Source organism: Panthera pardus, unplaced genomic scaffold (assembly GCF_024362965.1).
Source record: "Panthera pardus isolate Hobbes unplaced genomic scaffold, ASM2436296v1 HiC_scaffold_20, whole genome shotgun sequence".
Taxonomy (NCBI): domain Eukaryota; kingdom Metazoa; phylum Chordata; class Mammalia; order Carnivora; family Felidae; genus Panthera; species Panthera pardus.
Window position 1 is genome coordinate 93,665,100 of NW_026526766.1, and position 21,444 is coordinate 93,686,543.

A 21,444-nucleotide genomic window follows, 5' to 3' on the forward strand; every position below is an offset into this window, starting at 1 on the left:
CGCTGAGGACCTGTTCGGTGCAGGCCAGGGGGCTGATTATGTTCTGGTGTGGCTCATTCTCGACTTGTGGTCTGAGCCCCCGCTCAGACACCTGGAGGCTGCCTGGGTGTTGAGGAGTGGAGAGAGGTCAGACACCGTTCTGCTGGGCAAAGTGACAAGGGCAGGTTTGAGAGATGAGAGTGAGTCCAGCACTGGACATGGGCTCTCCACCTTCCCCCTGGAGCCCCTGGCGGAGGAATCTGGAACTCTAGAGAAGAGCTCTCGCTGCCCATCCAGGTGTGGGGCCCTTGGGGTTTAGAAGGTCTTGGAAGCCACAGGTGTGACAGTGAGAGTCCAGAGCGTGGCATCAGCGTGAGGGTCAGGCCTCGGCGGACATGGCCAGGTGCAGACAGACCCCATGTGCCCCGACAGGTACTGGAGCTCCCTGCGGAACCTGGTGGTGTCTCTGCTCAACTCCATGAAGTCTATCATCAGCCTCCTTTTCCTGCTGTTCCTGTTCATCGTGGTCTTTGCCCTGCTGGGCATGCAGCTGTTTGGGGGACAGTAAGTGGGTCCTAGGGGGCGTATGAGGCTGGGGGCCCCCGCTGGGGAGGCAGAGCTGAGCGCTGACGTGTTGCCCAGGCCCCTCCACCTGTCTTCCACCTGGAGGTGTCCCCCAGGAAGACAGTGGCTCCGAGCACACGGCCCATTCACAGCCTGGGACAGCATGGCATGCCAGAGTGCCCCCGGATCCTGATGAGGCTGCCTCCTCCCAAGACTTCTTATTTTCCTCAGGTTCAACTTTCAAGATGAGACCCCGACAACCAACTTTGACACCTTCCCCGCGGCCATCCTTACTGTCTTCCAGGTAAGGCTTCTGGTTCCCTCAGCTCTCCAGGTGCTGGGAAGGCAGCCTTCCCTGTCAGCCCCTTGCTGGTGCCTCAGCACAACCTGAACAGCCAACATTTCAGATAGAACTTTCCAGAAAACAGAAGAGAACAAGCAGGAGATGAGCATAGGGAGGTCTCCAGTGTGTAGGCCTCCAGTCCCTGGGTCCCTGCCACCAGATCTAGGAACTAGTTCTGGAGGGAAGCTGGGTGCTGTGATGCTGTCCCAACAAGCATGTGTAGGTCCCTGGGGGACCCAACTGTCTAGTGGCCATTGGACTTCAAGCCGCCAACTTATGTCTCAGCACCAGGACCTGGAGTCAGGGCTGTCTTTGACCCTTTGAGAATAAAACAGCAAAGCACTACCTAAGCTTCTCCCTCCTGTATGTCAGGTCTGGTGACCCTTCAGTTCTTTTTTGTGTCTGGACAACTTGGTCACCATGACTCCTGGAGAAGCTCAAGCTCTTGGCCCATGTCCTCTGTGATGCAAACCTTGCATCAACTCAGGTGATCTCTGCCCTCTCAGAGGGTTCCCTTTTGAAGGGTTTAGCATTTTGTCCCCTTGCAGGGCTTTGGCAGCCCTGATGCCCCTGTGGCTGTCCTCACCTGTAGGAGGATGCCAAATGTCTCTGTCGTATGAACCTCCTTGGACACCATGCCTGTGATTGAGCAGGGTGGGGTGGGTTATTGTTTTGCCCATGATGACTCTTAGGGAGGCCCAAAAGGCCATGTGTGCTCAGGCCAGGGGCTCAGCTTGGACCCTTGGTCTCTGGGGCTACCCTTGGTCTCCAGATTATGGCCTCTAGCAGCGGGTGGTCATGACCTTTCCTGCACAGTGTGATCTGCTCAGTGATAGGAAGGAGTGCCTTCCTCCTGTGCGTCACTAGGGCTGCCCAGTGGGATCTTGAAAGGCAGGAAAGGCGAATTGGCAGGAGTGTGTTCCAGACACAGTAGCAGGAAGTGGAGGCCGGGGGCAGCGAAGGCACAAGGTTTGTGGCAGAAGGACTGGGGCTGGCAGAGGCCAGGTTGGGTGGGCCTTCCTTGCCAGGCCCAGAGGCTTTGCCTAGCAGGAGGTGGCACAGGGGCTCCCAAAGCAGGGAGGTGATGTGATTGACAGGGCTCTGCTTTGTTTGGTTTATTGCAACAGAACAGAAAGGAGCCGAATGAGGCTCATGGTGCTGGTGTGGGATAGAGGGGAAGAGGAGGTCAAAGCTAGGGGAAAAGATGGCTCTGGTTTAGACCTTAGACCCCCTCTCGTCTGAACACAGCAATAAGCTAATAGATACATCTAGAAATTAAAAGGACCCAGCCACGCAGAAAACAAACTGTGGGCTGGAAGTGGAACAGTGATGAGAGATGAAGAGACCTGGGCGCCCGGAATGTGGTCTGTGCGAGGCAGGCGGGCTCGGTGTCAGAAGCATCCATGTGGCACTCGGTGTGTGGCCCTTTGAGGAACAGAGGACCAGAGCTGAGAGAGAGCAAATATGGCCAGAGGAGGCTGAGAAGATCTCAAGGGCAGACAACGGGCCAGGCCAGGCCTGTGTCTTCCATGGATGGTGCTGGACGGGGGCCTGAGACCCTAAGATGGCAGCTCCTGCTTCTGAATGGGGCTGGAGGGCAGAGGGAGAGCACATGGCCTCGTGGTGAACCTGTAGGCTGAACCCTGGTGATGCTGACCCTACAGAAGAGGGCTGACAACGTCTGCAGTTGGAAGGTGAGCTCACTGCTAACAAGACAGGAATAGCAGAAGAAATGCAGGCGACTTTGTGCCCAATGTGCTTGAGCCCTATAGAGTGTTAGAGGAAGAGCTCGTAACACATAACACAAAATTAAAGCAAAAAGTACCTAAGAACCAAGAACAGGTTAATACAAAAAAGAACTAAGCTGAAATCCTAGGAATGCAACAGATAGCTATTTAAAAAAAAAAAAAAAAAAAAAAAAACCCAAAAGGTAAACTATACACTGGATATGACCCAAGAAAGGACGGGTGAGCCGGAAGATGTGGAGGAACTGAGCCAGCTGCACCATGTCGGGTGAGAGAGCCGACAGCAGTGTGGTTCCAGCCGAGTCCTAGAGCGTGTGTGTTCAGAGAGCTGAGCAGGGTGAGCGGAAGTCATGGCAAGCTTAGACGTGTTGTGTTAAAGAGGAAATCTTAAAAACAACTCTAGAAAGAGATTCCCTACAGAAGAAGGACAGCCTGATGGCAGAAGGTTGGGGGAGTAACTTTGAAATACTGAGGAACAGCACCTGTCAGCCTGGAATGCCAACCCGGAGAGCCGAGGTTCAAGTGTGAGCTAGCACTGGAATGTTCAGATGCTAATACGGAGAGTCACTAACCCCCCGATTGCCGAAGGCACTGCAGACATGTATATATTTAGTAAAGCCAGTGACTTGGAAGAAAAAAAGAACATTATACTCACCGAGAAGAATTTAAAAATCTGAACTGTTTCAGAAGTTGAATAATTAAAAGCCTACCCCCCCTAAGCCACCATGTTCTAATTTTATGAGTGAATTCTACTAAATATTTAAGGAAGACATTATTCCGGTTTTATACACATGACTCCGGAGAAGATAAAAAGGAAGGCACCGAGCTCATCTTATGAGACTAGAATAACCTTGATATAAAAAACCATGACCGAATTAATGTGAATTTGCTTTATGATGAGTTACAGGCAGAGACTACAGGCAGGGGGAGTTGTCACACAAAGGAAACTTTTATTTGCGGTAAGTAAGGAGATCATGGGGAATAACTTCCAAAGCCATGACCCCCCATGTGGGGTAAGTGTGTTCCTTTGATATGAATATTCAGGAAGGGGAGCTTTTGTCAACATATATAGAGGTGGGTATATGGTCACTCATGCACGCTCAGGAAACATGCCTGTACACGCATCATCTGCTATGCTAGTGAGAGTTGTGCTCCACCTCGGAAGGAGATTTTCACATTAGAAAGAGGTAAAGGGATTAAGGCAACCGCCTGCTCAGGTGGGAGTTCGTGACTGAGCTCAAGCTGGTCCAGGCTGGCTGAGCTCTTCCCGTTATTTGCCTCTGAAAAGTTAAGGCTAACGTTCATGTGAAGAAGAAGGGCGGCCAGTGGGGGTCTTGCTGGTGACACAGCTAGATAAGGATAATACTAAAATAAAAATATAGGTTGTGATCACAAACCCAGAGAGAGAAGGGAAACAATGACTAATCAAATCTAGATTTGCTTACAAATTATCATTATGATCAACTTGAGTTAATCCAGAAATACAAGATGACTCAACATTACAAAGTCTATTAATGGAATTCATCATCTTCGCCGATTAAAGGAGTAAAAAACCCTGTGTGATCAGAAAAACACCTGAACCCAACAAGAGCATGGCACAGAGTGAGAGAACAGAGAAGCAAGATTGGGAGATTGGTTCACTGTTGAGACTGTGTGGATTCATCATATTCTATGTGTGTCTGAAATACACTTTTTCTAAGAAAATGGAATCACATGATAAAACCCAACGTTCCTTTCAAGTAAAAACTCTTAGCAGATTATGCTGGTACCAGTGGTCATAGTGCAGTAGAACAAGAAAATGTGAAACAATTTCTCTGGATTGGCAAGGAAGAAAGAATGTTCACAGCTGGAATATTTATATACACAGAAAACTTGAGTGTTGTAATTGCTGACAGTATGGGACAATTTGGTTATCCATAGAGCAAAACACGCAATTGGATTCCTACTTTGCACCAGATTTGAAATCAGTTTGGATAGATTAAGACCTAAATGTGAAAAGCAAATTTGAAACTTTAGCAGTACATAGAGGAGTGTAATGGTACTAACTCAAGGCAGGGGAAATCCTAAGATCGAAGAAGCACAGATCATAAAGGAAGAGATTGACAAATTTGACTATTAAAATAGAAATTTCTGTGCATCAAAAGATACTGTACAAATGTTTTTTAAAAGTCATAAACTTGGGGCATCTGTGTGGCTCAGTTAGTTAAGCATCCACCTTTGGCTCGGGTCATGATCTCGCGGTTCGTAGGTTCGAGTCCTGCATTGGGCTCTGTGCTGACAGCTCAGACCCTGGAGCCTGCTTCCGATTCTGTGTCTCCCAGTCTCTCTCTCTGCCCCTCCCCTGCTCTCTCTCTCATACACACACACACACACACACACACACACACACACACACACTCTCTCTCTCTCTCTCTCTCTCTGTCTTTGAAAAATAAATAAACATTGAAAAAAATGTTCTTAATGTCATAAACTTGGAGAAGACATTTTCACAGTATTAGCAAATAGCCATCGAAGGGTTAGTGTCCAGAATATATCAAGAACTTCCACAAATCAAAAAGAAAAGACAAATAATGTAGTGGGAAAAGCAGAGTGTAACCAAGCATCTCACAGGAGAGGATGTTGGGCTGATGAATGAGCCTGTAAGGACTATTACCAGCGTTCCTAGTAGTCAGGGAGATGCAAATTCAACCCATCTTGAGATAGCCTGCCTGTCTGTCAGTTTAGCAGAAATTAAACCCAATAATACCAGGTTTAGAGAAGATGTGGAGACATGCGGGTGACTTTATGCTGTTGCTGGGCTGATGGAACCACTTTGGAAAGTGATTTCATAAAATCTAATAACTAGAACTTACATATGAGTAGTTCCTGTTGTGGGTCTGTGCTCTGGAAAGTCTCCCGCCCAATTGCACAAGGAGACACTTGTGAGACGTTGTAGCAACATTATTTATAATAGCAAACAACTGGGAGTCGCCACAAAGTTCATCAACAGGAGAATCGATGAGAAAAGTGTGTTGTGTTATCTGTACAGCAGGAAAATGCATGACCTAGAATTAAATGTATTAACGTGGATGAATCTCGCAAGTATAATATTAAGCAAAAAAGAATAAGATTCAGAATAATACACAACATATGATACTATTTAAATAAGGATGAAAACATGCAAAACAATATTGCTTATGGCATATATGCATGAAAGTATAAAAGCTTGTGTGGGAATGATAAATACCAGATTCAGGGTGTGCCGTGTCGCTGGGGGCTGGGCTGGGGGAATGGGAGGGGGGAGGGGGTTCCACTCAAGGAGTGCCACCGCCCTTTGAATGCTTCAGTTTTCAAGCCGGGGAGTGGGTACACGGAGGGTTGTTAAAATTTATTCATCATACCTTTCTGAACGTTTGAAATAGTACATAAGTAAAAAATAAAAGAACACAAAAAGATGAACTAAGTAGACATTAACCAAAAGAAAGCTGGTGTAATCTTAACATCAGCCAGAATAGAAGTTAAGGGAAAAAAAGCCTTAGTAAAAATAAAGAAGTATATTACATAACGACGAAAAGAAGACAGCAATCCTGAATCTGCATGACCTACCAACACGGCCTAAAAATACACTGAGCAGAAACTGACAGAAGTACGTGGAAGTCCACATCTTATAAGAGGTTTATAATACATTTCTTTCAAACCATAGGATGAGGCTGACAGAAGATTAGAAACGATGCAGAAGAGCTCGTGAAAAACACGTCGGTTGACATCTATAGAACCCTGCACCCAGCTGCTAGATAACAAACCAAACAGTCATTATAGAGCATTTACAGAAATTGACCACGTGTTAGGTCACCCAGGAAATTCCTACAGATACTGAAGAATTGTTATCCGATGGGGCACATTCTAGATATAATTTAAATAAATAGAAATCATTAGTAGAAAGTTATTTGAAATCTTCCCCACGTTTGAAAGCTGACGGACCAAGTTAAAGAAAACATCAACAATGGACGTTATGAAATACTTAGATGAACAATAATATCTAAGCTTACGGGATGAAGCTGAAGCAATACTTACAGGAAAATATATAATGTGAAATGAAATTATCAAAATAAAAGAGGGGCGCCTGGGTGGGTCAGTTGGTTAAGCATCTGACTTCGGCTCAGGCCATGATCTCACGGTTCGTGGGTTCGAGCCCTGCATCGGGCTCTGTGCTGACAGGTCGGAGCCTGGACCCTGCTTCGGAATCTGTGCCTCCCCCTTTGTCTGTTCCTCCCCCGCTCACACTCGCCCTGTCTCTCTCTCTCAAAAATAAGCATTAAAAAAACCTTTTTTATAACAAATAAAAGAAAGAATGAAAATAAACTAGTTAAATACTCATCTTAAAAACCCAGAAAAGAGTCTCCAGTGATGGAGTCTAGAGGAGATGCACAGAAATGGCACCTTACAAGGGGAAAGAAAAGAAGGAAGATCAGGTCATCAGCCTTGGACCTTAGGTAGCTGAAGGAGAAAATGTGTTTGGTGTGTGCCACATCTTTGCTTCCCTCGATGACACTTTAGTCCGCGCCACCGGTCTTTCTGGCAAGGAAACCATCTGCCGTGTGACTGGCGGGATGAGGGTGAAGGCAGACCAAGATGAGTCCTCTCCCTCCGCTGCCGCTGCCGTGTTGGCTGCCCAGGATGTAGCCCAGAGGTGTAAGGAGCTGGGCGTCACTGCTGTCCACATCAAACTCTGGGCTGCAGGAGGAAATCAAACCAAGACCCTTGGACATGGGGCTCAGTCAGCCCTCAGAGCCCTTGCCCCTCAGGAATGAAGATTGGGCGGATTGAGGATGTCACCCCCATCCCCTCCTGTAGCAGGTCACTGTGATTGCCGTTTGTGAACAGGATTCCTCAAATTATTGTTTTCTGTTAATAAATTGTCTTTCTGCAAGCTAAAAAAAAAATCCTAGAAAAGAGAACAGAGTAAAACCAAAAAAAGATTGAAAGCAGGAAAAAATGGTTAATAAGCAGACGTTAGTGACACAAAACTAAAACATCAAGAAAACAAAATCATAAAAAGCTTGTTCTCAAGAAGACTAATAAAGTAGATGACACTGTAGCAAGACTGATCAAGGAAAAGAAGCACAAATAAAAAGTATAGCCCATAAAGGAGGTGTAACTACAGGAAAGGGAGACATTTTTTTTTAATTCCAAAGAATATTAGGCAAGACATTTGAAAACTAAGATGAAACATGCAGTTTTATAGGAAAATATCAAAGATTTAAATTGGCTTAAGAAGAAATTAAAAACCTGGATAATTTTATAACCATTAAAGAAAAGGGGTCTGTAGAGCTCTTTTCCTGCCCTGAGCCTGGCAGGTCATAAGGTGAGTCCTGCCAAGTGCATACAATTCATTTGTGTTGCTTCGCACAAGACCAATATACAAAAATAGAGCTTTCCTATATGATCTGATCATTCAACTAGAAAATTTAATTAAAATGAAGGATTTCATTCACAGAGGCAACAAAAGCTGTAAGGCACCCAGAAATCTACAAACAGAATGCAAGACTTTTATGGGTGAAATTATAACTTGTTATTAAAGGACCTACAGATCTGGTATTCAGGAAGTATATTTATAATGAGGAGGCCTTAACATGGTAAAGGTATTTGTTCTCCTAGTTCAAGCTATGAATTCAATGTAGTCCTGATGCAAATTCCAACAGGACTGTTTTTGGAATTCAGCATATTGATAATGTGGAAGAGTCGATGTCCAAGAATGGCCAAGACAATTCAGGAAGGAGGGATTTGCCTCACCACATGTCAAGAGTTTTTACGAAGCGACAGTGGGGAGCATCATGAGGTACACAGGCAAAATACCAGAAGACCAGACCAGAGAACCCGGAAACATGCCCAGGTAGGAAGCCGGTCTTAGGAGAAGGATGGCGATATACCTCAAAGGGGACAGGATATTTTAAAAAGCGGGTCTGTGAAAAGTGGCTTTCCACTGGGGAAAAATGTAGATCTTCATCCCCATGCATCCACAGAGCAGTTACCACAAACTCCAGTTGGATTAGAACCCTAACTGAAAAATCAAACTTTAAAATGACTTGAAGAAAATGTAGGAGACTCTCTTTATGGCCTTCGGATGGAGAGGAATTTCTTAAATGAGGTTCAGAAAGCAGAAAGCACGAAGGAAACGGTGCCACATTTGGCTGCATTGCCCTCTGTCATAAGACAGAAAGGAACTGAGAACATTTCCAGTAGCTCCTGCAGACAGAGGGCTAGTATGTGCAAGGACACGCATGCAAGTGTCACAGTCCGTGTGGGGAAGACGGGGTGTCCGAAACCTGAGACCGCTGAGGAGGCCCCAGAAGATGACGCCTGATCAGCCCGCCCTCTCACCCCTCAGATGGGAACTGTGTCCACTACAGATGTAATTTAGAGTAAGCGATCTGGAAACCTCGTAAAGTCAGAGGCTGGCATGACCGGCTGCCTGGTGGTCCTAGTTTGCAGCGTTTACAGTGAAACTCTGTAGCAAAACACTGGAAACAGCTAAGGTGTGGTCAGGAGGCATGTGGGTGGATGCCTGAAGGGTCACAGTAGGGGACATGAATAAGTGGACATGTGTGTATCACATGGATAAACTTCAAAGATATGATATTGGATGGGGACAGCAAGTTGAAGAATGATGTGTGTAGTATGATACCTTCCTGTGTGTGTTTAAAACACACATGGCACATTTTATTTATAGATACATGCATGTCACGTGGGTAGAACTCTACTGACACGGTTCCTCACCAGTTTGTGAGTGGGGTCGTCTGTCAGGAGTGATTGTGGGCAGTGATGCCAGTGGGACAGATTGAGCAGTGTCTATTTTTTTTTTTTAAATTAATGTTTATTTTTGACAGAGAGAGGGACAGAGTGTGAGCAGGGGAGGGGCAGAGAGAGGGGGAGACACAGAATCCAAAGCAGGCTCCAGGCTCTGAGCTGTCAGCACAGAACCCGACGCGGGGCTCCCACTCACAACCTGTGAGATCATGACCTGAGCTGGAGTCAGACACTCAACCGACTGAGACCCCCAGGTGCCCCCAGCAGTGTCCATTTTTATTGGTGGACACATGAATGTCTGTTACTTGATGCTTTTGTACTTTTCCAAAAATATAGTAGCTAAGAGACACATGTTTCTTGATGGGGCAACAACTGCATTTAGCTACCCTCACCGCTGGACGCACTGTCACATCATCTATAAAATCATGGCCTCCATGGCTCTGGGAGTGGGGAGTTCTGCCTCTTCGGCCCTGCCTCAGTTCTCCAGCTTATGCTGTAGTTCTCTTCCTTGCCTTCGCTCGCCTTTTCCTTCTGCTTGGCACCCCCTTTCTGTTTTTGGAAATGCTAGAGCATATTCATCTTTTGAGGCCTGACCTAGCTCAGCAGCCGTGTCTTTCTGGAAGTTTTTCTGGAGGACCGTGGGCCACCTTGACCTACAGAAACACCATCATCCAGAAACCTGTGCGTGTGCGTGTGTACACAGCCATGTCTTGACTCTGAGTGTGCGCACACACGTGCATATGGGTGGAGGTGGCCGTGTAGGCATGACTTGTGGTACTATCCCTCCACAGATCCTAACAGGAGAGGACTGGAATGCAGTGATGTATCATGGGATCGAATCGCAAGGTGGAGTCAGCAAAGGCATGTTCTCCTCTTTTTATTTCATTGTCCTGACGCTGTTTGGAAATTGTATCCTTCTTGCAGTGCATTAGTGCTTGGTCTGGGCCCAGGAAACCTGGGGGGGGGGGGTGCGGGGTGTGTTGGCCATGAAAAGGAGAGGTGCCTTCTCGTTGAGTGTGAATGATGGAGCTTCTCCTTCTGGGGAGCTGGCTTAAGTCTAGACAGTGAATACTCTTGAGGCAGTCTGAGCTTGGGGGACCTGGAGGCTGTGGGCCAAGGTTGATGGAAGCATGAACTGTGCGTATGGTGTCCAGAGGGCGTTGGTATGGTCAGTGGCAGGCTCGGGAGGGTTGCTGTGGGAAGACGTGGGCTTTGAACACAGGGCAGTAGTTTTTTTTTTTCTCCCCGCTTTAATTCTGTAATTAAGTTTTGGTACTGGGCTTTTAAAAAACTTTCCCCTGCTGAAAATCTGGTACGTGCAGAGAAATGTAAGGCAAGTTTTCCTGTAGCGGGTGCCAATCAAGCATGTGTTTTAGGACCTTGTGTGTGTGTGGGGGGGTGGGGGGGTGGGTCTGTGGGGTCAAGGAGAGCCCAGCGCATGTGACAGCTCTGCCTCAGGCAGGTCACCTGGGAGAAGGAGGCTGCTGGGCTCATGATGCAGGCAGGGGGCAGGGCCAGGAGAGGCGAGGTGCGAATGTGGCCCCACTGCTGGGGCAATAAATTCAGGCTGAGCAGGGGCACTCAGGTTCTCCAAGTCTTCTGTATATCAGAAACCCCAAGGACAGTTAAAGCTCAGGTTCCAGCCCACAAATGTGCATTTTAACACACTCCCCTGGGGGTGCTGGTGTTGGTACTGTGGCCTGGGGACCCCACTTAGAGATCTGCTGTATTAAATATCCTGCAGAGCCTGGAAAAAGATCTGAGCTGGCAACAAACACCTGTGTGTTGTCTCCTCCCAGACTGACCTGCTGGCTCTGCCTTGTCTCCTCACACGCACACCTGGGCACTTGACCCCGTTTGTCCCTCCTTGCCCCTGGCGTGCTGGCCGTCATGCCAGCCTGTGACCTATGACACTCCAGACCTTATTTCTCTCTGCCTCCATCGGACTGTCTCTTCTGCTGCACACCCAGCAGGATTGTACCACCTGTCAGCCCTGTGTCGTTCACGGCTCAGGTCCTGGACCCCAGGGTGGGGAGCCCCGCCCCGCTCCCCCCCCCCCCCCCGGGAGCCTGAGCACAAGGCCTGGGAAGGAGGATATCCAGGGTGCTCAGGAGGGCCCATGCTTGTTTCAGTGTTTAGCAGACAGGGGGGGCCTGGGGGCTGGCTGAGAGGAGAGCTGTAAATGGCAGCCATGGTTATCAGAGAGGGAAGGAGCCTGAAGTGTTGGCTTCAAATGGTGGGGGGTGAGGGTGGGGGTGGGGAATAACTTCTGTCCAGAAAGAGGTGCCCACACCCCCCAAGACTGAGCAGCGGCCTGAAGCCCTTCACAGCTAATTCTGACCCTGTGCGGTCAGGCCTCGTGCTAGCCACTGGGAATCTTTCCTGCTGCCCCTGTGTGCCCCTCTTGCTGGGCCTCAGGTGCCAGGGCATGACCTTAGTCCCGCTCTTCAGGTGTGGGAAGTCCTCTGAGAGTGTCCATGGCTGTGGTTAGTGTGGGGAAGCGGTCCCTGGCCTCGGTGTCCTGTCCTCTGGTCTCTGCGGAGCCCTGAGCAGCCTTGCCAACGAGGCAGTGCCCTGGCATGTGGGGGGCCTCCCTGCCAGACTGGGGCCTGACTAGCATCAGTCATCGCTGTCGGCCTCATACAAAGCCGGCTGCTCCTCAGGCCTCGCACTGGTGGGAATAGTCGCAGCCTGGGCCGAGGGGTGAATCCCCAGGCCTGTGGTGAAAGAGCTCAGGTGTAGGGGACACAGGGCTCTGGCTGGGGTGACTTCGCCCCCAGAGGACACTGGCAGTGTCTGAGATGGGTTGGTTGTCATGACTGGGCTGAGGGGCTGCTGCATCTGGTGCACACAGGCCAGGGATGCTGTTCAACATCCCACCGCAAAGGGTTGCCTGGCTCCAAACGTCAGCAGTGCCGAGGAATGACATTAACTGGGCACGGCAGCGGGGGAAGGCCCAGGGAGGGCCTGAGGCACAGCACAGAGTGCAGGCAGGGGATGGTTCTGGGGAGGCGCTGCTCTGAGGTGCACAGGGAGGAGCTTGTGGGAAGAGGCAGCTCCAGCCCCAGGAAAATTGAAGTGACTCACGTTAGTGGCCTGATCTGGACAGACTGGAGGAGGGGGGTGCAGAGAGGTAGCTGCCGACCACAGGCCCCCGTCTGGGCCATTTGGACCCCTCCTGACTGTGGGATCCTGGGTGGGGTACTTACCCTCTGTGGCCTTTGCTTGCTCATTTCTTTTTTTTTTTATTTTTAAAAAAAAAAAATTTTTTTTTCAACGTTTATTTATTTTTGGGACAGAGAGAGACAGAGCATGAACGGGGGAGGGACAGAGAGAGAGGGAGACACAGAATCGGAAACAGGCTCCAGGCTCTGAGCCATCAGCCCAGAGCCTGACGCGGGGCTCGAACTCATGGACCGTGAGATCGTGACCTGGCTGAGGTCGGACGCTTAACCGACTGCGCCACCCAGGCGCCCCTGCTTGCTCATTTCTAAAAGGGGATTGTAGTAGTGCCTTGTCATGGTGCTCCTGGAAGGGCTCAGTGAGGTGAGGGGTGGGGGGTGCTAGTGTTGTCTGCCATCAGCATGACTTGGGCGTTGTTTTTGCCACTCTAGCAGGAGGGCGTCTTGAAACAGAGGGCCCCAGGACCTCACTTTGAAAAAGGAAGGGAGAAAACAACACTGAGCAGGTGTCCTAAGCCTAGCCTAGGAACCGAAAGCACTGGTCACGGCCGGATATGCATGTTTATGGTCTGTCTTAGGTGGTCTCTGCTCACAGGACCCAAAGGTGATGGAGCCCATGTGAAAGCAGGAGGTGTTGGTTGGGAGGCCTCTCACATTGGCCAGAAATTTGGGGGAGGTGGGGATAGAAGTAGGCAGTCCAAATTAATCCAACACAGCCTCTGAGCTTTGGGGCTGGAGAGTCAGGCCTGAAGAATGGGGTTGGGGAAGGAGTTTGTGTGGCCATTATGGGGAGTTGATACGAGATTGAGGGAAAGAAGGATGGGCAGACCAGGCAGCGTGGCTAGTCTGTGTCTGAGGGCAACAGGGGACAGAGGAACAAGGGGACTTGAGAGGTATATAGTCACGGAGGATCTGGGGAGATGAGGAACCCTGTTCTCCATGGGGCAAGTTGCAGCATGACTGTGGGAGACTTGGGTGGGTGGGTGGGCGGGGCAGAAGGGTTCCTTTCCTTAGCTGGAGCCAACCAGACACTCTGCTGAATGTCTTCCTGGCCATCGCTGTGGACAACCTCGCCAACGCTCAGGAGCTGACCAAGGTGCGTGGGTAGGGGCACCACCTGCAGCCCAGGACTGGCAGGGAGGGGCAGGCGGGGCAGTGTGTGTGACTCTGGATGAGTCCAGAGAGCCATGACGAGGGCCAGTCCAGGGTTAAAGACCCATGTAACCACCCTCCACGGGCATCTCCTCAAGGTCCTAGACGGGCAGAAGTTAGGCTGCCACTCAGATGTGTGTGTGTGTGTGTGGGGGGGGGGGGTTGGTGCTGAGGAAGCGTGAGAGATGATGTGCCAGGAAGGCAGATGAGCACAAGGGCAGCTTCTGGAGAATCTGAGACCTGGAAAAAATGGCCAGAAAGGCAGGGGGAGTTATGAAGAATGGAAGATGCAGCCCAGAGAGTTCTAAGAAGTGAGGGGCAGGCTGCACCAGGCCCCTGCGCTCGTCCTTGGGAGGTGAGGGGCCCCTGTGGCCAGTCTGGAGTGTGCATGGTTGAGCTCAGGCAGTTACCGGGCAGCTCTGTCCTCAGATGCCAGGCCTGGCTGGAGCCTGGAGGAGCAGCTGCTGCCCCCTTGTCAGCTTGTTTGTGCCGCAGCGGGACAGCCTCTTCTCCTGGCTGTGCCTAGCGGGTGGCATCTAATACTCTCCTCTTGTCCCTGAGCCTGGTGGGGGGTGTGATTATACATGGCTTCCCCTGTGGTTGCCTTCCCGATGACACAGCCCCCTGCCTGGTCACCTTCACCCTCACAGCCATGGACAGTGCAGCCCTGGCTCCCAGGAGGAGGGTCCTGCTGCCTCGCTGGGCCACCTGAAGGGAGTGCTCCCTTGCTGCAGAACCCCACGTGCTTGCCATCTTGGCTGAGCATGTGGCCTGCTTGTGCACCTGTCCATGTACACGTGTGTATGCTGGAGCTCACACCTGTGCACATTCCTCTGTGTGTCTGACACAGTCCTGCCCTCACTATCTAGCACATCCCGACTGTCAACATCATCTCTGTTCTGGGGTGAGCTTGACTTGGGCTTTCCCTGAGGAGGGCAAGTTCAGGACGTTTCTGCAGTCAGTATGGGTGTGTGCAGATACGCCACGGTGCTTCCGACAGGTGTCAGGTGCCCTGCCACCCTCTTCTGTTCTCTGGGAGGAGTGCTCCAGGGGGAGGCAGGCCTATTCAGTGTGTCTGCCTTGGTTTCTGCTCAGACTTCCTCTTCTCCGGGCCCAGGCCTGGGCCGTGGTGGTGCCTGGGGGTATAGACGCCTACCCTGCTCTGGCTGCTGCCTCCTGAGGACCTGGAAGTCCCACTGGCCTGCTCATTCCTGTTGTCCGCCAGGGCCAACACTGGGCTTTGCCATCTAGGAGTGGCTGGAGAATGACTGTTCCTGGCCCCAGGCTGGGCTTCCGGGTGGTGGGGTCAGGGGGATCCCCTGCATCCGCAGAACATATCTTGGTGTCAGGATTTCTGGGACCACATGAAATGGGGGTGCCCAGCAGCGTTGGTGGTCTGGGCACCAGCTGTGTTGGTGCAGGGGTGAGCTTGAGCTTGAAGTTCTCGCCGTCTCTTCGGGTCGTGCTGTGGGTGAGAACACACCAAGGAAGCGATGTCCTCGGGGCCCTGTCTCCATGCAGAGACACCCTGTGAGATGTCGGACCAACTGCCCGTATTCAGGAATCGTCTTTCCCTGGGAGGTGGAGCAGGTGGAGGCCTGTGTTAGGCTGTGGGGGCATTTCCTGGACTGGCTCTCCTTCCTTTACATTCCCACAAACGTATTACAGTATTACATTCTTTTCAAAGTGGAAATAAACTCTATGAAGTCTGTTTGTAGAACACCTGTCCTCTCTGCCCAGAGGGCTGTAAACCAGGATGGAGCCCGCAGCTTGAAGAAGGACCTCGATAGGGGTGTTCTGTGGTAGATGGAGCTTCGCCTCCTCTCTGGGGCCTGAAGCTTGAAGACCTCTTCGCTGTGGTGGGAAATCTGTAGGCAGCTAACAGGGGTTTTAATTTTTGCCATTTTGGGGCCTCTAGGATAATATTTAGGGATGTTTTGGGCCACAGTGGGAACATCAGCTTCCGTGGAAGCCAGGTGGGCCTGGGGTTGGGTTTGGGGGAAATAACAGTGGTCTCAGCAGTGTAAGTGGAGGACGTGGAGCCCTCGGTTTCCCTCCACGGGCTCATGGGCTCAGCCCAGAGCTTTTCATCTAGATCCTGGAAGCAGAGCATGTTGGTTTTGCCCAGTGACGTGGGGTCGGGGCCAGAGGGTCTGCCCAGAAGTCCACTCCCCTTCCCACGGAGGGGGCAGAGGCAGGGCAGGATATCTACATCTGTGTCAGAGAGCCATGGGGGTCCTTCCCACAAACTTGGTGGGGGAGGGGATACCATCAGGCATTGTAAGTGGCTGCCATGTGTTGGGGGACACAAGAAGGGACTTCTCACAGCCACTGCTAGGGACAGGTAGACAGATGTGATCCGACGGGTCCCGGTAGGAAAGCTCAAAGGCTGTGAGGTAGCTATGCCTGACCCTCGCCCGGTGACAGTTCCTGTGGGTGATGCTGAGCCGGGACCTAGGCTCAGGGTGCAGAGTCCTGCCCCTTGACCTTGCCCACAGTTGTGGGGCAGAGGCTGGCTTTGTTCAGGCGAGACAGGTGTCCCCGAGGTGCGGGGGCGGCAGGTGGGAGGAAAGGAGGGCTGGGCTTGCGTTTTGGCAGAGCCAAGTCCGAGATACCGTGGGACACGTGTGCAGGCAGCCGCTAGGTCCTTGTGGCTTGAGCTTGTGTATGGCGTCGGGGTGCAGGCTCAGGGCTGGGATCACCAGCTGTGAGCACCCTGGGACTGGCCCATGGCAAGAGGGTGCTGAGGCAGGAATCCTGTGGAACACGGCCCGGAGCAGCAGGTACAGGCCGCCAGAGGGCTTGCGTGGGACTGGTGCTCGCTGCTGGAGCCTGGATGGATTGTGCTCACGCAGGGGCTGCTGCCTGGCCCACTGGTCCAGAGGGCAGCAAGGACTCCTAGACCATGGAAGGAAGAGCTCCAAGGCCAGCTGCACACCTCTGTCTGTTCAAACAGGATGAAGAGGAGATGGAAGAAGCAGCCAATCAGAAGCTTGCTCTGCAAAAGGCCAAAGAAGTGGCTGAAGTGAGCCCCATGTCTGCCGCAAACATCTCTATTGCTGCTGCGTAAGGCTCTTGGGGGTGGACTGCGGGGCGGTGGGGGCTGCTGCAGAGTCTCTTGGCTGGGCCCCCAGCAGGGCACTCCTTCCGGGGGCTTCCTTGGAGCACCTTGTGTCGGCTGGAGCTTTTTGGGACACAGCCTCCCCCAGGAGCTGTGATGAGAGGGAACGGCTCCCCTCCTGCAGGAATCTGTGAGCAGAGGGTTCATCAGGAAGAGCCTCCATGGCTTCTCCCAGTTTGAGTTGGAGCAAGGTGTGACGATGCGTGGTCCTCCCGTCATGGGTGGGATCGGCTCTGATTAAGCCCTTGACAGTCTTGGGTGGCTCCAGAGCTCCTAGCTGGGGCAAAGACTGTGAGTCAGGGGTAAGGTATCGATATGTCTACTTTATAATTTTCTTAAAGTTTGTTCATTTAGAGAGAGAGAGAGAGAGAGAGAGAGAGAGAAAGCGCGCAGGGAGGGAGAGAGAATCCCAACCAGGCTCCGTGAACTCATGAACCGTGAGATCACGACCTGAGCTGAAACTGAGTCAGATGTTTAACCAACTGAGCCACCCAGTCGCCCCTCCATACGTCTGTTTTCTGCACAGCTTTTTAGGAATGTATTTTGTGAACCCAAAGATTCTAGGTGGTATTTCAGCAGCCCAAGAGACTTAATGCAGTTTCCTAAATTGTCTTTGAGGTTTCTGTGTTGGGACAGAGGTCAAGGGGAAGCCTTGCTGATGAGAAAAGGTGAAGGCGGGGTTGAAGCTTCCTTAGGGAGGCTGGTCATCCCGAGGTTCAGCTGAGCTTGAAGGAACATTGCAGAACCACATCTGGAGGTCTTAGGGCCTTCAGAGTTGGGACAGCCTAGGGCCAAAGGCTGCAGTATGCTGAGGGAGGTCACTGCCGGGGGAAGAGAGGGATGGGAAGGGGGAAGGAAGGTCTGGCCTGCTGTCAGCGTGGCCATGAGAGAGCACAGAGAAGCTCTGTGTTTGTGGGGAGCTCGCTCTCTGAGCCAGGCTGAATCTGTCTGGAGCTGGCTTGTCTTCAGTGCCACCCTACCCCACCCTACCAAACACCTCCCATTTCCCATGTGGACCCACCTGGTGGGCACCAGGAACAGCCACAGGTACATCTGTGGTGACACATGCATCTGTGCTGCTGAGTGTATGTGCCGGCATGTGGATGTGTTTGCTGGGAGTGTGGGTGTGCAGGTGTGAGGGAACGCGTGTGTCTGCTTGTGCGTGAGTGTGTATCATAGCAGCCCCGTTCTTGTTCAGCAGTCCCAAGAGTGACGACCTGTTTTCTAGGAAGGCCTTTGCAGAGGACCTGCCCCTAAGCCAAGCAGGAAGCACTGGCCTCTGGGAGAGAAGAAGCCAGAGGAGATCACAGGCCCCTGGGGGGCCCAGGCAGGGGTGCAGGGGGCCTGCGGGGAGCCAGGCAAGACACAGCAGTCATTTCTCAGACAGCTGCTGGGGTGCTCAGGGTTTAGTTGCCTCTGTTTTGTTGTTTGGCTGGCTCAGTGACTTGGTCGGCTTGGTCCTGGGCTGGCTTTGAGGAGGTTGTGGTGACCTGGCAGACGGCCCCTTCTCCTGAGCTTTGTGAGCTACTGGTGGTCTGCTTCAGCAAGGGTGGTAGATGAGCCTTTGACTTCTTCATGGGCCTTGTGGGTTTCAGTTCAGCGTTTGCCCTCTCTGCTCGCTCTGGAGGTGAGTGCGCTGTCCCATGGGCCTGATGCCTGTCAGAGCTGCCTCTTCCCTGGGGGCATGTGGCAGGGCACCCGTTCCCATCAGGGCCAGGATCTCAGAGAGGCAAGTGCCGGGGCCCTCAGCACCACCACACAGAGCATGTCAGGCCACCAAGAAAGGTCTGGATGCTCTTCCTCTGTCCCTGTCCTCATCTGGGGATACTGCTATGTAAGAACAAGGTTGCAGACTGGTAACCCCGGGCCAGGGTATAACACCAGCTGCTGGCCCCATCTCCACTGTGGTGCTTCTTTTCTCCTAGGTGGGGTTCCTGGGGTTGCACAGGTATTCTGCCTCACAGCAGGTCCTGAGCTCCGTGTCAGCTTGTCAGCCAGGCACGTGTGTCCCCCTGCCTGGGCTGTAGGTCCCACGGGTTCTCCTGGGATGTGGCTTTGGGTTGCTGTCCTCTGCAGCATGTCCTGGTCTGCTGTTGCTGGACACGGTGGTCAGTCTGACGTGATCACTGAAGATCCCACACGCTGGGCGGGGTCTGAACTCCCGGGCGTGTGAATGTCTGCTCTCCTCTTTGTGTGGAGACCTCTGAGCCCTGGAAGCCGTGGCTCAGAGCCCCGGTGTCTGTCTGTCCTCTGTCCGCTGGCCCCCCTCCCAACTGTTTCTGTTCTCCTGGTGAGTAGTGTTGGGTAGACGGGCAATGCCTGCTTCTTCCCCACTGCTGGGGTGGGGTTAGAGTGAAGCGCCCGAGTGACACTCGCCGTGACACTCCCTGCAGCCATGCCGTGTGGTCTGTGCAAGGGGAGGACTGGTCCAGATGTTCTCTGTGACGCCTCGATGCCGGGTGGCCCTTCATGTCCTTGGTGTTTGAGAGGCTCTCCTGGGCCTTGTGCAGCCTCACACAGAGCCTGAGGGGAGAGGGTTCCACGCCTCCTCAGAGGGGCGTCCCTGTCCCTTGGAGTTGGGCTGCAGCCCCAGGTGACGGCCACTTCAGGCCCCTGGGAGGGAAGGGACGGTAAGGGTGACATGGCCCTCCTGGTTCTCTGTACTTTGTCACCCTTCTCCTCACCTGGACTTCTGAATGCTGGTGTACACACTCACTCACACAGTTCACTTACCTCATCGGAGTCACAGCCCCCTGACGCTCACTGTCATGCCTGTTTGTGCTCATACGTGTTCATACTCACCTGGTTGGTCACTCACACGTGTTCACACACATACACACACATGCTCACTCATAACCCCACACTCATTCACACACTCTCGTATACTCACACACCATCCACGCACTCACGTTCAGTCATACACTGATTTGCACACTCACACACACACGTTTGCGCCCAGGACCTGCAGGCGAGTGAGTTGCTCTGGGCTCCTCACGAATGTGTGTAGACTCGGCCTTGAGAAGGAGTTGCTGGGAAGCCACCTGGGGAACTGCCTTAAAGGGGAATGATTGTGGAGATCTTTGGTTTCTCTCTGTTGGTTTTGGAAAAGCTTCCAGAAAGTCCCTGGGAAATGGCTGGAGCTATACCCGAAGGAAGTGGGTTGGTCATGTAGCCTGTTAGCCCCTGGGAAGGGTCGTGGTGAGCTGGAGGCATGTGGTTTAGAGCCTGGGGAGCCGATGGGGTCAGGTGGGCTGGGACAGAGCCAGGTGGTCAGGCAGCAGGGCCCAGGTGAAGCAGCAAAGGGCAGGTGTCCCGTGCTGGCTGGCTTTGCTCCCATCTTGAAGGCAAGGCGAATGCCTAGGTCATCCCACCGCAGCCCCGTGGGCGTGGGACACCAAGAGGCAGGGGAGGGCCATTTGGAACTTCGGACAAGTGGTGCTGGCTCTCTCCAAGCCGGCTGCCCTTTAGGGGCCTAGTGTGCTGGGCCGTAGCGGATGGGCAGCAGGACCCCGGCTTCTCTTCTTCCAGCCGTGGTGGGTGTGCTGTGTTCTTTCTTAGCGCCACTTTTCTGCCGGATGCTCTTTCTTTCTCAACTTCTCTTTTCCCCCGAGGTCTCGGCCGGTGCCCATTCTGATGGAAGCGTCCCTGGCCTCCTGCCCAGATTTACACTGCAGCCTGCGCCCTGACCTGACGTGGCTTAAACATGTTCTTGTCCTTTAGAGCCCTCTCTGGTTTTCTCACTTTTGTTTGTTTTGTCTTTTGCATGTGCAGTTTTGTAAAGCACACGCGAGGTGCTGCATCTCACAGCTCATCTGTCTCCAGCATAAACTCACCGTGAGTCGCTCTGCTACGATCCCCGTCTGTGGCTTCGTGACAGCTACATGCGAACACCTCCCTCCACCCCTAACTGCTTTTCCACCTCAAATCACTTGCTTCAGGGGCAGCTCCGGGAAAGCCTTCTGCAGCTGGCGGGGGACAGTGGGCATGCTTCCCGACGTCCCTGAGTCCTGTTCACGGGCATCAGCCTCTCTGAGCTCGGCCCCTCTCCTCTCCCTCCTGGTCGTCTTGTCTGCTGTCTGTCCATGTGCTGTCTCTCTGGTGTCTTCAGCACCTTCGCTTCTCCTGAGGTGACCACCGCTGGGCACCAATGGGTGCTGTCTCCTTACGGTTCCCGTGACGGAGAGCGTTCATTAGGACTCACAGAGGACATTCACGGGGTCCTCCTTCCCCACTCCTTTTTCACTTGGGAGGGGGTGTATCTATGACCCTTAGGAAGTTGTGCCAGCAAGATCAGAGTTGCTGTCTCATGTTAGATCAGCCAGAGCCTGAGATAGAGCCATAGAAACCTCAGTGTGGCCCTCCTGGAGGTGACGCCAGTCTGGCGGGGGAAGTTGTCCTGGGAGGCTTGTCCCCAGGGGCTTCCTCCCAAGGGTCAGACCAACCCCTGCAGGTGAGAAGTCCCCGGAGTGCCTGGGTGTAGTCAGTAGGTAGCCGGGTGCCTGCTTTGTGTTCTGGTGCTGTGGGAGCCCTTGCCATCACTGAGACACCTGCCCCCTACTCAGCCAGCACAGA

General features: G+C 52.3%; 1 protein-coding gene across 1 annotated transcript in view; it reads left to right on the forward strand.

Moving 5' to 3' along the window:
• CACNA1B (calcium voltage-gated channel subunit alpha1 B) overlaps positions 1 to 21,444 on the forward strand; it is a 190,709-nt gene that overhangs the window by 74,795 nt on the left and 94,470 nt on the right. Inside the window, 5 exon segments of the mRNA XM_053908620.1 lie at positions 412 to 543; positions 775 to 847; positions 10,209 to 10,326; positions 13,628 to 13,695; positions 16,708 to 16,817. Of these exon segments, the coding sequence (XP_053764595.1) occupies positions 412 to 543; positions 775 to 847; positions 10,209 to 10,326; positions 13,628 to 13,695; positions 16,708 to 16,817 (501 nt within the window).